General features: G+C 38.2%; 2 protein-coding genes across 2 annotated transcripts; both read right to left on the bottom strand.

Moving 5' to 3' along the window:
- Positions 1-1,007: 1,007 nt before the first annotated feature.
- On the bottom strand, positions 1,008-1,546 carry NUU61_008424 (uncharacterized protein; the record flags this gene model as incomplete). Its single annotated transcript, XM_056658949.1, has 2 exons — positions 1,008-1,333; positions 1,390-1,546. 2 exons carry the CDS (start codon positions 1,544-1,546, stop codon positions 1,008-1,010), a joined length of 483 nt encoding a protein of 160 aa, XP_056509242.1.
- A 13,960-nt stretch (positions 1,547-15,506) lies between these two features.
- Positions 15,507-15,867, bottom strand: NUU61_008423 (uncharacterized protein; the record flags this gene model as incomplete). Its single annotated transcript, XM_056658948.1, has 2 exons — positions 15,507-15,656; positions 15,757-15,867. 2 exons carry the CDS (start codon positions 15,865-15,867, stop codon positions 15,507-15,509), a joined length of 261 nt encoding a protein of 86 aa, XP_056509241.1.
- Between the last annotated feature and the right edge of the window lie 3,197 nt (positions 15,868-19,064).

Raw genomic sequence — 19,064 nt, 5'->3', positions numbered from 1 at the left:
TCGCTCAGCTGGAACCCGCCAAGAGGCGACCTTCCTCCACGGACTATAGTAGGCCCTTTCTCGTAGAGAGTGTATTTTGCCCACCTACAATCTTAGCGCCAAAGTTTGGATAGTCACGGTCGTACGTTTCTATCTCACTACAGTCGAAGGCAGACGCGGTATTTATGCTTAGGGAAACCGAACCACAGTACGATAAAGCCCCCTCAAATAGCAAGACAGAAACTGCAGTCGATCCTTAACTAACATAGCCATAAATTGAGAACGAACGGTAGAAAAAGGTGGATACTTACGGCGACGGGTTCTAGGAACCTTTCTAGTATATTTCCTCCCAGGACTTAGACGTTTCACGACCTAGATATTCTACCTATTGGAACCGGTCGCCCTACTCTGTATACCTTGGCTTAGGGGAGATAGCGAATCAACCTCTGAGGGGCGAGATCCCGATAAGCGACCTCTTTATATAAAAGTAAGTATTATAATCTATTAACCAAAGGGCCCCTAAAGTGTTCGAATTGCGGCGAAATTAGGTATACATATCGAAGTTGCCCTATTACTAAATAGGGTAATCTCTGTTTTTAGTGGTTAGGATAAGAGGATCATGTGATTAGAGATGTTGAAAATTATCATGTGATTAGAAAATAGATCAAAAAAAAAGATTACATAAGCGTTTTGGGGTGCTAATAGCGAAAATTTTGGGGTGCTCCTATCAATACCCGCCTTATACCCTGCCAAGTATATTCTTTACAGATACCCAGGCCCACCTATCTAAACAGCTGATACCCGCCAAGACCGACCGGTATATCCCAGATGCTCGGACGAAATTTATATACGTCTTCCAACCGATACCGACGGAATTCCCTGCTAGTGTAACCGTTCATTATCATGATATACCACTTGAACTACTAATTGAATACTTGTTTTCAGTTCAATATGCGAGTTTATATGGATAGGTTCTAGATATACTGCTAGAGAAAAGAGAACCAGAATTCGCAAGGCTTGGTCCATTTTTAGTCGAACTTGAGTTGAACCGGAATTTTCACAGGCTTGCGGTTCGGGTGCCAGAAATCCATTTTTCCCAATAAGTCGAAAAAGCGAACATATTCCCCATATGTTGCATACTGCTCGGAATTCCACGAAGTATGAGGGTCTCCTGCGAAGGGTTTGCCTTCGTTCCAGGCTGCCAGCGCACAGCTATACAAGCCGTATGTTTCATCTACATGCTGGCATGAATCAAAACCATTAGGGTAGTTGAGCCCTCCCGAATAGACTTGATTACCTATCTTCTCATATCCAACCCAGAAGAGATGGCCCATCTCATGAGAAACCGAGGTAGCTAATTGAAGTATTCAGCAACCAAGCTCTAATCTCATAAAAGGAATGAGTACTTACCGTCAATGTTCTTGGCCTCCGGATTCCGAAACATATCGTGCCGGGCGCGGTAAAATTCCTCTTGGGTCACGCCTCGTTCACCAGGGCGACTGACTTGCGCCGCAATCTTTAATCGATCATATCGCAACTCCGACCAAAAGCTCTCGCAGAAATTCATGTATGCGTCCCTCCACCTCCATTCAGAGTGCGTATCCCGAAGGGAACCGGTGAAAACAGCGTTCCTTTCGACCTCTTCGCCATTTTCAACCTTTTTACAGTGGTCGACACCATCTTGTATCCATTCATTTTTGCAATATAAAGTGAGAATGCCTCTGTTCCCTGAAGGGCGACCTGGATCTCCTGGGTTTGCATTGACGCGTGTGACTAGAGCGTTCAAGACCCTGTCAACCCGGTCCAATGTTTCTTCGGACCAATCGAGCGCGAATAATTGGGTGTAACTAGTCAAGATATCGGTTAGTATAGTATCAAGATGAGTAGAAGAGTTTTCCGTAGATTACATACGCTGGGTCCCTTTCGTCGACATATTTCTGGTCGTTTTTTGACAATGGTGCGTTGGGATGCGATTGAAGCCTCTTGATCCTACTCGCAGTTTGCCGGAAGCGCGACAGGGCTGAAGTGTTTAGCTCCATCGCGCCAGCCCAGGCTCGTCGTACAGCGTCCTTTTTCTCTCCCTCGGGTTTTTTGGGTTGTCCTCGTTACAGCTCCGATGCCATCTGATGCCCCCTTCGTTCATGGTATATCTCCGATCCCGTGGGATATTGCGCCCTTGAGCAAATTCCAGGAGCATGGCTTGCACAGCCAGCGTCAGAATCACGGAAAATGCGATATGCATGGTTAGAAATTGACCTTAGGAATACCATTAATAAGGTCAAAAGACCCAAACGCAGTAGACAAAACCCAGATTGTCAAGAGAATGACAGGAAATAGTAACATCCACGTAGGGGGGGGGAGAAAATTGTAAGGCCACATACGCCAACGCCGCACATAGACACAGCACATAGACACAGCTGGATACAGGCAGTGTCACGCGAGAAAAAGCCACTCTAAGGGCGGGAGGCAATGCGGCATGTCCAGTTCCTGGTCGGGTTACAGCCAGGGGCCCAAAAAATGCCAAGAGGGGTCCAACAGTCGGGATAATATTACGCCGAAATTTTTGTAACCCTAAATTAATATTCTCGTATTTAGCTAACAAGACAAGATTCAGTCTTAACAGCAAAAGATATACTATTTTCTTTTACTTCTCTCCCTTATTTCTTTACCTGATCGACAGGCCTTATACCCTACCAAGTATATTCTTTACAGATTTGGTTTAGAGGTTCATGACTTCGAGCTATACCGGGTTGCTCCTCCCGCCCGAGTGGATCATTCGTTATATTTAGGGCGTTTTGTGTAAAAGGGGGAAAAGGCTCGCTACAGTGGGTGATCAAAAGTTTGCATACCCTACCCCCTGACCCACATAATATTATATAATATTCTGCCAGTCAAAAAAACTCTTTATTCTGTATTCTAATCCCTATATACTAGTATCATACTAATATTTAGTATACCAACCCTCTGCTTCGATAACTGCTTTCACCCGATTTGGCATCGAATTCGATAGATTTTGCAGAACCCCCCAATCAATCTTATCCTATGCTTCTTGCGCTGCATCAATCAAACGTTCTAGTGTAGTACTATTATTAGGTATATCTAGTAGCTCGGGGTGTAACTCATAGATCTTTGCCTTTAATAAAGCCTACACGTTCTCAATTGGATTGAGATCTGGCGAATAAGGTGGCTATACCATAGTATTAACCCTATATCGCTCCAAAAGCTCACGTACGATATACGCGCGATGAACTGGCGTATTATTATACATAAAAATAGCACCTAGTCTAAGCAACGTAGGCAAAACAACTCTATATAAATTAGAGATAACCTCTGCATCCACGCCGCCGCGAGGTGCATTAGGGTTGCCTTGTAATGCCTATAGACTAGTGCGTCGGATTTCGCTAGAGAAAGTAGCCTAAAATATCTGTTTTACTTGCTTTCCACATAGTCTACTATGAATATCTCGCTCGATTCGTTGCTGCGAGGGTCGATTAAAGGTATAAGGCTTTCGATAGCCAGCACCTTGCTCGATAGTACATTCATCAGACCAATAGACGCGAGCCCAATCTTCAGGGGTAAAATATTGATATGTTCTTGCCTAATAAAGTCGTTTTGCTGCAGTTATATCATCCAAAGCAGATCGATCAAGCTACCGCTATTTTCGAAGCCCTATCTTATTCAGAAGCCGTCGAATTGATATCGTTTTGACTTTATAATCGATATCAGCGAGTAGGTCTTGGTGACGCACGTGAGGGTCGGTAGTAGCTCTCTTATATATTCGATCGCGATCGTCTTTATTAAGTTTGCGAGGTGCTCCGGAGCGAGGTTTTGAATGATTATTAACTCTTTCATTCTCTCTTTTGATAGTAGATTGAATCGTTGATAGAGGTATCGAAGGGTATGCTTTATGAATTCTCTTATATCCCCATTGAGCAGTCGAATGAAGCTCGCAAATACGAGTACGAGTATAGGGGTCGAGTTCTTTGCGAGGCATTGGTAAAGCGAGTATGCAGCGAATTGGCGAAGCGAGTATATAGCGAATTGGCGAAACGAGTATGCAGCGAATTGGCGAAGCAGTATATCTTATATTAATATTACATTTATTCTATATTAGTATGATATTTAGGGGTAAAACGCGTCGATATAGCGTGTATATACTAGCGTGTCGACTCGCGTAAGGTAAACAGCTATATTAATAGGTAAGCGGTCAAGAAAATGCGGTGTAGGGGTGTGGGGTAGGGGTATGCAAACTTTTGATCACCCACTGTAGGTGGCTAGGTGGTAATTATCTCCTAGTAATAGCTGGTAATAGCTAGAGGTTAATAGATAAAATAAATTACTAATACTATGTAATTATAAGCTAGTCCTATTTAGGAACTCGCTATATATTATCCAGAATAAGGATAACCAGTATTAAGATAACTATAGACGGGAAATGATGGCTATTATTATAGGAAAGAATTGTGTATTTTGTTATATGTAATTAATATTCCTTGTGTAGTTAAACTCAGAAGATTACTTCCTATATAGGAGAAATGGTGTTCATATATCGTTTATAAGGACTCGGGACCGCCCCTGCGCCGCCCCTTGTCCCTTCAGTTCACTTGGGCGGGATAAAAATAGGCAAAAGTAACTTTAAATGTTTATAAGTGCATAATGATCATTCTAATCAAGGGGTGCCTTCTTAGTTCAATCCTGGAGGAATTGCACGTAGACTTAAGATGATGCGAATATTTCGGCCTACCCTTATTATTCCTACAGTGACACCTCGCAAGTATGTATTCAACAGGCTCCATCTACCCTTGGTAATACAACTATATAATATTCTGCCGGTCAGAAAACGTCTCATTCATATATAACCATAGCTAATATTCAGCAGATTGGCTACCCCCCTATTTATACCCTTTTAAATACTTTAAGATAGTTCCTGTAAACTTACTGATATACTTTATCTACTTAAAGTAGGCGGTCGATATATCGGGGTGTAGGGGCAAGTGTGGACACTATCGAATACTTCAGAGGTCCCACTACAAGACCTAGGGCCATTAAGAGAGAATTAGATCAACCGGGCTGACACAGACAAAGAGTAAATTTTATTCAAGTGTACCCCCCCCGAGAAGAACTTGTGTTTTAGTTAAACCTTTTTATTTCTATAGATTCCCTTAGCTCTGGTTACAAATATGACTAGTGATTTCATACGTTGAGTGTACTGCTTCCTCACACTCTTCACTTTGTGCTTTTCTTCTCCTCTTAAGTCTTCAGGGCCAAGGGTAGGTGTTAAAGATACTAAATAGAGTACTCTTAACCATGTTAACTGAAGACTATAATATAGAGCACCTATTAACCGTTCACTCTATCGTCGCGTGGCATTCTCTGATGAATTCTATTGCTTTAAGGACGGTAGAAAAGCCAACCGTATTGAGACTACGCTGAATCTTCTCCTATAAGTCATCGCTTATTTCCTCGATCAGGACAGTTATATCATTTACACTATATTAGACAAATACTTCCTTTTATAGTATATCCCAGACGTTATAAACGTTTACAGAAGAGCGGCCAACTAACACAATTAGGGCACACTTCGTATATATAGCGACGACTAGAAGAACCTCTGCTCCGCAGGAGCTAACGGTCAACCAGCTCTAGCCTATACGATACTAGCTCTGCACATATTCGAGAGTATTCTGCATATTTGCGAAAGACCCAAAAATGTATATGGCTTTCAAAGCTTTCGAAGCCTTCGGTGCAGCGATTTAGACTTACATCTTTCCAGCAAGATAGCATCATTTGAAGTCTACATAATTATACATGAAATAATATAAGTGTCACAATCCACAAATTATTTCCCCTTATCTTTTAGAATATCTTATTAATATATAAGACAGGTATTTCTTGAAAATTAGCCACAGTATAATCGAGAAATACTGGACACCAAGCATGGAACAGAGATTCAATCAACCCAAGGGCGTGATCCTTGATATTACCTACGGCCCCGTGAACTATAGGCGTCTACGCGGAGACTATGCAAATACGTATAGGGCTATATATAATACTAACAGTTATGCTGTTGCCGCTACGGTATGTTATATCCTAGGTAGATGGTACTCTACTTTCTCTGTTTCTTTACTCGATTCAGTGTGATTATATTAATGATACTTATTATATCCTATGATTTAGGAATTATACTTTACAAAGTTTTGTCGGAGTACTGGCTTCTTACAACGCAACGGTCGTGACTTTTTTTGACCCCCCTACCAGTAATAACTGGTATCCTACAGGATCAGGAAGTTAGTGATAGTGTGTTAACGAAAAAAGGTAAAGTTATGACTGCATTAGTCCTAGTATAGATCAATTGGCTGGCCTACTAATTTAGTATGCCCACAGACCTCGCAGAGATTAAAACGATTGATTGGCTGGTCGCAATACTGGCTGCTCTGAATCGAGTCTGGCGGGTGGCGCCTCGGCAGGAGTCTCGCGAGATCGATTGCCGCTTGGTTAAGGTTTGGAGGAGCTGGGAGAGCTGTTGGAGCCGGGAGAGGTTCGGGTCGTGTATTAGATTTGGGAACCGCGAGGAGATGGATTTGCGGAAGAGGGCGCGTGAGAGTGAGGAGGTAGAAATAGTTTCAGGTCGTGGCAAATGACCTGCCTAAGCAGTCTTCTTTGCGTATTTTTGGTAGATAAGCAACAGGGTGTTCCTGGAGGGCCGTCAAAGAGACCTCGGCCTCAGAGGTAAAGCAGAACGCGACATCGCCTTCGTCGCGAACTTGATGGTAGAGCCCATTCTGGCAAGTGATGAGGTGATACAAAACGACTCCTCTACTAAATTTTGGACCCTTGACACTTACGCAGAGCAGCGGACTAGGTTCCATTGCACTGTCGCGCTATCCGTTACTGTGCTGGTGCATGAATCATGTCCACGCCTGCAAATAGGAGACGGGCGCTAGAGCGGAGAGCCTGCAGAGAAGAGTTCTCGAAACACCTTAGTAAGTTTATACGCAGCCATACGCTACAACTAGCTAACGTTAAAAAGAACAGCTGGGACTCTCTATAAGTCCGTCAGAAGCACGCCTCCATACAATAGAAAAAGACAGATATCGATGGGTTTCGAGGAGAGCAACAGTCATATTTTCGAAAAATACCTCAGTAACTTCTCTACAAATATCTATATTGAGCTCCGCCAAGAGGTTTGGAACGGGAATATCCATGCGGCGCTATCTGACATAAGGCCGGAGCCTTCGAAAGGCGAAGTGAACACAGAGGTCTCCATTCGAAAATTGGAGGGAAGCATTAAAAGCGCAACAGAAATCATTTCTGCAGCTCAGAGATAAACACCCCGGGAACTATATAAGTACCCAGATATTCCTGGAGGAACTGGCAGATCTCCAAGAATGCACGTTGCCTATTTACAAGCAAATCGACTATCTCTGCAAAAGCCCTAATACACTACTTACACATACGCAATTGCATATCTTTGCAAGAAAAAAAAAAAAAGGAAGAAGAAGACGAAGCGTCTAGATATGCTCATTCGTTTAGGTCTATAGAAGGTGGTCCATGCTCTTCTTGAGCAAGTCCTCGCCCATTCATACAGAATCGGCAGGCTGCGTGCATGATATCGTCATCCGGGCTCAGGGCCCGGATGATGGCAGGAAGGTTCTTGTCTATATGTCTGTCGAGGTAGCACTTCAAGAATGTTCTGGTATCGGCGTGGTGCATGATCAGGTTTCGAAGCGAGTCACTTACGGACCCTAGAAGCGGTCAGTCAACAAGAATCACGCAACTATATTTACTTAATAAGGTGATTACCGCTGTTATCTAAGGCCTTGCCAGCTCTATATCGGAGGCTATAAGGACGCGTAACTTATCGAAAGCTAGTAATAGAGCCAATCTTTTTGACCCAGAGAAGGAGTGTTAGATACGATAGGCTTTTGCTTACCGAAATTCTAATTCCTTGCAATATCCTTTCCGTTTAACGGAAAACCGCACGTGGTCTAGGGTAGGGTTAAGTAGCAATAGAAGCTTATTATTTTTATCTCTGATATACAAGCGAGGAAGTTGTTCTGTAGATACTAGGACCTTATCTCCTTTAACTCTTTTAAAGGCACCGTCAGAAAAAAGCAGCCCTAATAAAAAGACGTGAGGGCTGAGAACGAGCGACGGATCGAAAATAACCTTTGGCAAAATATACGTATTCCTTTCTATTGGTCAGCGAATATTAATAAAATATAATAGGCTTATAATAAAAGCGTAGTCCTAGCCGTTTATGATTACTCGTCTTTAATACCTAGAAAGCCCTTCGTATATTTAAACTCGAATTTAATCACGATCCTATATAGGCTACCTTGCGGATCTCGGAGTAGACTGACTCGAATATAACGATACCCTAGATTAAGGACTGTTTAAGGGCGATTGACAGTGAGCCCCGCTAATTGTAAGAACAAGTATAACTCGATACAATATCGGCTGTACCTAAACTTCTTCTTCGCCGTAATAATAGCTGTTTCCACGACTATAGTTAGGTCCTCCACGAATATCGTGGATTTTTTTCGGCCTTTAGAAGACAACTTATGCTTTCGTGCTAGCCTACAGATTACCTAGTAGATTAATTAGGGTTAGTCACTTATTAGAAGTTAGAAAGGCTTATAAGCACCAGCGCTCAGCTTACTTGAGACTTGGCTTACCCAGCGTAGCTATCGATTTATATACTTGTTAATTTTTTCCGACGTTGCCCTTTCGAAAACCAGTCGAAAGACTTTCCAAAATGTTTCCAGCGAGCTTTTTCGCTTGATCCTAGACAAGCGTCTTCTATTTTTGCCACGTCGCAAACTTAACGCCTAGTCGAGGAATGTATATAAGATTGCAATAGTAAATTCCCTATTAATATACTCCCTAATCACCTTTTCTTATTCAGTGTGAGCATCGTACCGTGCCATGACTGGGAGTTAGTTATCCACCATGTACGGGGTTCATCCGAATGATAGCACGAAGTAAAGCAGTAGTTCATCCTGATATAGCAGCTATTACTGAGCGCCGCTGTACTATATTTCTCGATTTTTTCGTCGGACGTGGCGTAGACAAGTTCGACCCTATACAAATATTAGGAATAGTAAGAAGGGGATCGGAAGGAATATATATCACGTACGCCGTAACCACCTGTTCCTTCGTGTTGCTGATTAAGTAGTCGTCGCACCAGTATTCGATCGCGCAGGCTTCTTTATAGGCAGCCTCCACCAAAGTATCCCTATAGGCATCACGAAAACGTGCAAACGTATACATATGCTTGTCGTAGGGAACAGATGTATTGAGCCATTCGCTATTTTTTGGGTCTTCGATGTCCTCCGGATACATCAACAGCCAGTCTGGCAGGTTACGTGTAGCGGCGATGCAATAACTGGAACCAACACTCTAGTATAGGGCTGAACTGTGGGGGTTATCGTTTATCGGATTCTTGAGGGATGGTATAGTCGGTTGTAACGTAATAGGATCATCAGCTGGCGCTAGACCTGAGTGCTGCTTTCCATCCGGTCCCTATATCCACGTCGTGGTTTTTGAAGGATACACTAAAACGGCGTCGGTGGAGCTGACCGGCTTCACCACCGTTCCGGTCTATACAGGCGTATACGTGGGCATAGGCGTGTATGTCGTTGCGGTCGGAATTTTCGTCACCTATAGGTCAATGCTCCAGCACTAGCCAGCTGCTTCTGGCTTAATCATTGTGGTAATGACTTAGGTTAAGATATCCCGCTTGGCTCCGAAGTCACCGGATATGGTTATCGCACATTCACAATCGGTCACAGTGGCACCGGGGCCTCCGCCGGGCTAATAGCATAGCGGACTTACGCTCAGGGAGGCTAACGATGCTGGTAGTTTTGGTGCGTGGCTAACGGTTGATTTGGGGGGTGATTCCGTGGTCCCAGAAAGTGCACTCTATCGCGCGAAGGCCTTACTAGCCAGGAGAAATTGGACTAGGAGAGCTCTAAGGCTTCCACTTCGAGCTATTATCATACCGTAAGATGATATTGTGGGTTTAGGTTTGTCTTGGAGAAGAACAAAACTGGCTGTGGTGATGATAAAGATCTGTTGTGAATGGATGCTATACACTTCTACTGACTTACACGTTGCACTCACCTATCAGAGAGTCGGGCGTCCTTGACTAGAGCGTACCTTCGGGTAATTTATATGTATTTATATATATTAAACTTACTAGTGTATTTTACATGCACAGCCATGGATTCAAAATTAAATAAACCCCACTATGTATAGATTGGCCCCTTTATAATAATAAAAGAGCTCTTTACCGGGATCTTCGCTAGACATGGACAGACCCGTCCCATGGGTCAAAGATCTTGACCCATGACCCAAACCCACGACCCATAGGTCGGGTCAATAAAATCCTGACCCGCCTATGGGTTGACCCGTGGGTTAACGGGTCAACCCATTTTTGACCTATTTTAGCATAAATTTCTTAATTAGGATAGATAATTTGCTTACTTTTTTTAATAATACACTATTATTAAATACTGTTTTTGTTCTAATATAACTTATAATTATAACTCTTTATAAAAAGAATATTATATAGTAATAATATATTTAGAATATATAATATATTAATTTATTAATTTAATACTTTAAGGTAAGAATTATATTTTATAATAGGTAGATATAGGCGAAAGAAGATATTAGTTAACCATTTCTTATACTAAACCTAAAAATATATATTTAAAGTCTATAGTAGTACTTCTACTTTTTATATAAATAAACTATATATATTAGAAATAATAAAATAGATATAAATCTAATATCTAATATTTCTTTATTAATATATAAGTATATTATAGTTTTATTTATATAAAAGAATTATTTTAAATATTTTTTCTGAATTTATATAAAATAATAATATTGGCTGGTTGGGTTAAAATTTTTTAGGGATAAAAAGAAAAATCTTGGGGTATTACTCTTACCTAATTATTTAGGTTAACGGGTTAGCCTATAGATTGACCCGTTAACCTATTTCTTACTATCTAATAAACTTTGTATATATTAGTAGAGCCTATTCTAATTAGTTATAAAATTCAGTACTAGGATAGTGCTAAATTCTACCTACTAATAAGAAATAAGTATTAGACCTATATTCCCCTAAATCTACGATGATTTACCTTAGATTATTTTTCTATATCTTGAGTCTCTCGCTATAAAAGGGTTGTGTAGTCCCCTTTTTACTAGATATAATAAAATATATGCTTTTTTATAGTAGTCTTTCTACCTCTATTAGAACCAGGGTTTTAATCTATCTACGCGATTACTTAAAACCCCAGTTTTAATCTACCTACGCGTTTGCTTATAGCCCTGGTTCTAATATATCTACGTAAAAAGGTTAGCTGGTTAGGTTAAAATTTTTAGGGGATAAAAATAAAAGTCTTAGAGCATTGCTCTTACCTAATTATTTAGGTTAATAGGTCAACCTATAGATTAATCTATTAATCTATTTCTTACTATCTAATAAGCTTCGTATATATTATAGTAGAGTATCTTCTGATTAATTATAAAATTTAGTACTAGGATAATACCGAATCCTATCTACTAATAAGAAATAAGTATTAGACCTATATATTCCCCTAAATCTACGATGATTTACCTTAGATTATTTTTCTATATCTCAAGTCCTTTATTTTAATATACTATTACTATATCTCTTCTATATCTTAGTTATCTACCTCGTACCCTCCCTCTCTTATTAAGAGTAAGGGGTTTAAGTTATCTATTTTCTATTCTAATCAACTTCTCGATACCCTCTTAGAACCACTAGAAAGCTAGTAAACTGAGCAAAGCCTCCCTCCTATTATACCACTAACACTAAAACGATCTAATAATCGGAAAAAGACCTAGGTGATTTTTGATAGTATAAATAAAGTAGAGTTTTTAAACTAGTAGCTTAATACCTAAATTAGTGGTTCTTATAATACTATAAAAAAGATGAATTAGGAGGGTCCACGATAGACTAATATATAGTCGTATTTTAATTAAATCGTATATTTAGTAATAAAAGAGCTAAAGCTCCTATATAAGCGATATAATAAGGTTATAGACTATCTAGTCTATATTAAGAATAGGATAATAGGTCTCTAACGTTACTAGAATCGGAGTATATACTAAAAAGGCTAAAGCACTACTAAATATTTAATAATCTAACGTCTTATAGAATATATAGTATATTATATAGCTATTATTTAATTTATAGACTAATCTTTCTTAGGCTAAGAACTCCCTTTGAATAGCCTAGCTAGTTACCTAAGAGCTATAGGAGTAATAGTTAATTACTATAATAATTACTCTATAGCTTCCTTTTTAAACTATCGAGCATCCTAAATTCTAAGCCTTTCTTCGAATAACCTAATTATTATCGTTTATCCCTAGTTTCCCTTCCTATCGAACTATATAGTGTCGAATCTAGGGAATAACCTAAGATTAATAGAAAGATTTACTTTAGAAGCTTCTATCTAAGACTAAGCTCTCTATTAATCTTAATTATTAGATATCGCTATTTTAATAAGTATTTATAGCTATCTCTAGCTATTTTATTAATATAGACTAGAATTATCGAGAGGTTTTACTTAGCTTTAAACCTATTTCTAGTATATACTCTAGGCAGAATCTTAGTATAACCCTCCTCGATATCCTCTAGAAATATTAGATCGAAGACTAAGTACTTATAGTAACGACTAATAATATATTAAATAACTCTATCCTTATTTTAAGTATCTAAGATTCTATTTAATTATTAGATATTAACTCTAAAGTAATAATTATTCGGGTTCTATATATTATATATATAATTTAGTTAAGTTTAAAGTAACTATTTAGCTAGATAAAAGCGAACCCTTAGAATAAGGTAACTAAGACTATTTAGTCCGAGGAATATATCTAATACGCCCGTCGAAAAGCATAAAAACGAGATATTACGATAACTCTTATAAAGGTATATATCTATACTCCTTATTTATTAGTTAAAATATTAACCTATTTTATATTTTAGATTAGAAACCTTACGATCTTTATTAATATAAGCCTTTAACGTCGGGAGTCCTTCTTTAGTCTCTAGCCTAACTACTCTCGATTAGTTCTAATTTAAGATATCCGAACTAGATAGAATTTAACCTTTTTAATATTTTAACGTGCGAAGTAATTATAATTAGTCTTTAATCGATTTTACTCTAAATATAATTATCCTTATCTTAAAATCAATATAGATAAATAACGCTAGATCGACTATCTTCTTAATATTATTTAGTTATTTTTCTAATTTACTATAGTCCTCTTAAAAATAAAGGATATTACTATTTATACTATTTTTACTATCTATAATAAGCTATTTAATTATCTTAAGAGATTAATTAGATAGCTTAGTAGAAAGAAGGTTAGATAGAAGTAATAGATATATTAAGCCCTTAAATTAGCTAAAGGTAAACTCCGTGAGTATTACTCTATAATAGATAATAAAGAGCTTAGTAATATCTATACGATTAGCACTATCTTAGCCCCTTAGTATAAGGTTAAATTTTTTTAAACTAAAGACTAAGACTACCCTTAGATAGATTATAATACTTAATATTAATAAAGTCTTAAGGGTCAGCTTTTAAGCTACTAAGCTAGTAATATTCTAAGCTCTTAATTACTATCTAAAATAAAATAGTCCTATTAAATTAACGAACTTAATATATTTTTAATAGCCGATTCTTCTACCTTAAGCTTCTAGTCTAAGGTAATATAGTATATTAAAAAAGGTAAATTTCTATATATATCTTTATTAAAACTAGGGTTCTAAATAATCGCTTAAAACCCTGGTTCTAATCTATTAAGTTTCTATTTTTCTACCTTTATTAGAACTAGGGTTTTAAGGCCTATCTTAGAACCCTAGTTTTAATAGGGGTATTAGTTCTAATCTATCTAAATATTATACTAATTATTATAATCCGCCCTCTATCTAGGTACTATCCTAATCCTATCTTATTAGTTCTAAAAAGATTATTAATATAAATTTCCTATATTTATAAGCCTCGCCTATGATCTTCTCTCGATCCTAGCTATTAACGCTAATATTAAGTGATTATTTAATTCCGCGCGTGATATTTACTATTATTAATAAGGGGCGTTAAATATATCTACTATATAGGATCTAATAATACTTATATATATTATTAAATTTGAAGTTAAAGAGAAGTAGCTTATATTTATTTAAAAGCTTTAGAAGTAGGATAAATTAGAAATTATATAAAAGGAAAAAGAGACCTAAAAGACTTATAAAGAGATTATATTAATTAGTAATAATAAGGAGGAGGATATTATAGATCTAATAATTATAGTTAATATATTTTACTAATCGTAGCAAGAAAAGTTAAAGAGTAATTATAAAGATAATTATAGCCTCCTACGGATTTCTAGTAGGGTTCGTAAACACCTATAAGTACTTAATAATTATAAGCTTTAAAATTAAAATCGATTAATATTTAAAATAATATTCTCTAGAATTACTTTTTAAGAATTATTCTCCTAATTACTATAAAAAATTATTTAACTAAAATAAATATAATACCTAAAAATATAGCCAAGAACAATATAATTTATAAAAGTTATATAGTTAACAAAGTATCCACCTAAATAGGTTAAATAGGTTAACCTATTAACCCGCGGGACAGGTTAAAAAAATCTTGACCCGCCTATAGATCAAGAGGTCTGACCCACAACCCGCCCATGGGCTGACCCACGGGTCGACCCATATGGGTTGTCCGCGGGTCTGTCCAGGTCTAATCTTCGCGGCCTAGATAGGGCACTACTTAAAAATACACTACTAGGTATAAGGCTAATCTGTTTTAGGTAGTTAGGATAAGAGTGTTCTATGATTAGAAAATAACTTAAAAATTTATTCAAGTCAAAAAAGTTGATTATATTAGATTTTAGGGTGCTAATAGCGAAATCCTAGGGTGCCCCCATTAACACCCTACAAAAACACAGGATATCTACTTAAACACAAGTATAAATTATTATATATACCTTTAGCTATGAAGCTGTTGTTGAACATATTCAGCCCATTTGTAGAGAAAGAGGTACTATCGCGCGCTATCGATAGTTTCCGATCGGGTAATTCGCAGGGTATTCACATATTACTCGATTGGATCTGCTCCATTCGCCCCTTTCTAGGTGAACCAGTTCTTTCCGCTTTTCTTCGCCTTTCGGGCCACATTGTATATCTCCCGGGCGATAATAAAGGTGCTAGTCCTTCCGAGCCTATAAAGGCAGTTCACGAATATTGTATAGCCCGCGGTCTGCTTTTCGTTTGCCAGTTCAATCAGTCGCCTCATATTTTCATTGCTGATCGATCTGCGATTCTTCCATGATGTGTAGTGGATGAAGTTGAACGTCTTAGATTTTCTAGTTCCTTCTTGAACAAGACTGATTTTGGAAAAGAGAATCAGACCGTCATAGAGACTTGTGGTATCGACCAAATTCACGGTATACTTGACGTTGCATGTCATTTATCCGGTGGTTTCGTCGATCTCGTAGACGGGGAGAGCATCGTCCTTGGTGGCTGGTAAGGGCTCATCATCGTGAAGGGTGTAGCCAGAATCAGGTTCAAGCAAATTCACGATCAATGCGTTGTCTTTAGCCTTCATCCATACCATATCCTAGTATAGGGTTGTTATGCCTTTCCCATAGTATACAGAGGACTTAGGATCGTGAGTCGTTGCCTCGCTTTCCAAAGAGGGGGATAAGATAGATACACACCTGGGATGCAATGTAGGAGGATACAATTGGGTTGTTTTCAATCCCAGGCAAGCGGCCCGCCTTGTATATGGGATAATTTCCTCCAAAGGGATTTTCGAATTGATCGACCATGGCGTCCCAGTCCGTAATGATTGGGTATTGTCGCAAATATTGACTCGTCATCCCAAATTTGTCATTATACCAGATCTCGTCATTATATTTTTTGGAAGAGAACTAAAGTGACTACGGGAGCAGTTGGCCCTTCTTAAGACCCTTGTATTTCGTCGTTAGGTCTGTTCGGGAGACTTAGTGTTTATCGCGGAAAGAAAGATATTCAGCTTGGAATCTTACCTTCTTTAGATTGGGATAGGAAGACAGGCTCGACATTCCTTTTGTGGACGGCCAGCCCTGCTATTGGTGTCCCTAGGGAGGAAATCAAGAGAAGACAGATTACAAAGGCGGCTCGAAGCATCGTAGAACAAGTATGGAACTAATAGGAGACGAAACTTAGAACGAATATCGATAGATATATACGAGCCTAATAGAGAATTTTTCATATTCAATCACCTCAAGAACATCTTAACCCTATCAGCCCCCAGAAAAAAAGTCCTAGGGCTATTTATATATATACGCCTGGCAGGAGTGATCCACCAACGGCCGTCGACCCTCGGGAATTTTTCTTCAGATAGCGAGTCCTTGGCCGCGTTTCGTGCTAGGCGTAGGCGTAAAACCAAGGAGATACAAAGCAGCCGCCAAGACGCTCTATATACTAAAGCTAGAAGGATTACGTGGGTCCTGAATCCTTGCCCATCACGAGGTTCTTCCTAATCAGGAATAACATTCAACAACAACTAACGCCCCGTCTAGGCTTGTACCTTATTTCCCAATTGAGAGAGCCTAAGTAATATCCTATAATCATGAATCTTATACTCGCAGCTGCTTCATTTCGCAAGAATCTCTCTTCAGGGCTTCTTAGCTCTTCCTAGGTTAGGCAATCAGATATGTAGTGTACCTAAGATTTGACAAGGGCACCCATATTCAGCCATAGTTTACAACCGAAAAAGGAGGAGTGGGTAGGTGATAAACTAGGCGCAGCGGTGCGCGCCAGATAGGAAAGCTTGGAAAAAAGGCTTCTTAGTAACTTCCAGGATGGCCCCAATACGATATAATCCGGCGGCTCCAAGTGAGAACCGCCGGTTTATAGTGCCCTGTCTGACTGCAATCCGGGAAGATTAGACCATAGACCTTGATCCTGGACCGCTGGGCGGTCGATCAACGCCCGGATCTACCAATTATCAATAAATAAACTATAGCACCGCTGACAGCTCATCTACAAATCATGCTCCGAGTCCAAGTTAGTCTCTCGTGCCAAGAGGCAGGCTACCGCCCCCTATATCGTTAATTTACTGAAACACTAGCAATAGTTATAAAGGTACCGGACGTGGAACGAGCTCTGCCTGATAGAGAGAAAATTATGGTCGTATAGGGCAGTGCAGTCGCCGTCCCCTCGAGTTGGACCCACAGCATTTTCACTTGTTGATCCTCAATACCGATACGAAAATTCCCACCGATACGAAAATTTTTCTCTTTATCCATCTTGTTTATTATATACTTAGTATGCCAGGATGCAACGACAATATCGAAAATCGCCTTAATAAGGGATGCGAAGTAGCGAAACGCGAAAAAAACACTTTAAAAATCGCTGAATTTTACGCGTAAATTCGACGTTCCTTATAGTCGCCTTCGCCCTAGAATTTATAGTCGTCTAGTAAGAATAGCTATTATTCCTACTAATAAAGTATTTAATAATTCATAAAAAAAAGTAGTCATTCGCTGGATTCGATATCTTAATTCTCTATAAGTTTCGCCTATAACTAGTATAATTAAGGACTCGATAAATTAGATTTTAAAACGGAATGCTACGGATAACGTATTGCTACGCGTTTCGAAGAACTACAGTGGCTGATCAAAAGTCACCTACCCCACACCCCTACACTGTATTTTCTTGACCGTTTTACCTATTAATATAACTGCCTACCTCACGCGAGTCGACACGCTAGTATATACGCGCTATATCGACGCATTGAACACCTAAATATCATATTGATATATAATAAATAGAATATTAATATAGTATATATTGCGTTGCTAATTCGCTATATACTCGCTTTGCTAATTCGTTATATACTCGTTATACTAATACTTCGTAAAGAACTCGACCCCTATACTCGTACTCCTATCTACAAGCTTCATTCGACTACTTAATAGGGGTATAAAAGAATTTATATAATATATTCTTCGATATCTCTATTAACGATCTAATATACTATTAAAAAAGAGAATAAAAGGGTTAATAATTATTTAAAATATCGCTCCGGAGTATGCAAACTTAATAAAGATAATCGCGATCGAATATATAAAAGAGCTACTACCGACCTTTACGTATATTACTAAAATCTATTCGTTAATATCGATTATAAAGTTAAAACGATATTAATTCGACAGCTTTTAAATAAGATAAGGCTTCGAAAATAGCGGTAGCTTAGTCGATCTATTTTAGATAATATAACTATAGCAAAATAACTTTATTAGGTAAAAATATATTAATATTTTACTTCTAAAGATTAGGCTCGCGTTTGTTAGTCTAATAAATATATTATTAACCGAGGTGCTAGTTATCGAAAGCCTTATATCGTTAATCGGCCCTTATAGCAGCGAATCAGCGAGATATTGATAGGAGATTATATAGAAAATAAATACAGTAGATATTTAAGCTACTTTCTTTAGTAGGATTCGACGCACTAGTTTATAGATATTATATAGTAATCCTAATATACCTTATAGCAGTGTGGATATAGAGGTTATCTATGATTTATATAATATTATTTTATCTATTTTATTTAGATTAGATACTATTTTTATATATAATAATACGCTAGTTTATCGCGTGTGTATTATACGTGAGCCTTTGGAGCGAAAGAGGGTTAATACTATAGTATAGCTATATTATTCGCTAGATGTTAATCTAATTAAGAGTATATAGGCTTTATTAATGGTAAAAATCTATAAGCTATACCCCGAGCTACTAGATATACCTAATAATAATACTATACTAAAACGTTTGGTTAGTGCAGCGTAAGAAATATAGGATAAGATTGAATAGGGGGTTCTACAAAATCTATCAAACTCTATATTAAATCGGGTAAATGCAGTTATCGAAGCAGAGGGTTTGTATACTAAATATCAGTATAGTACTAGTATAGGGGTCAATAAAGAGATTTTTTACCTAGCAGAATATTATATAATATTATATAAATAGTATGTAGATC

The sequence above is a fragment of the Penicillium alfredii genome, assembly GCF_028826965.1.
Source record: "Penicillium alfredii strain IBT 34128 chromosome Unknown utg000010l_segment0_segment0, whole genome shotgun sequence".
NCBI lineage: Eukaryota > Fungi > Ascomycota > Eurotiomycetes > Eurotiales > Aspergillaceae > Penicillium > Penicillium alfredii.
This window is presented reverse-complemented; position numbering and strand designations above follow the sequence as displayed.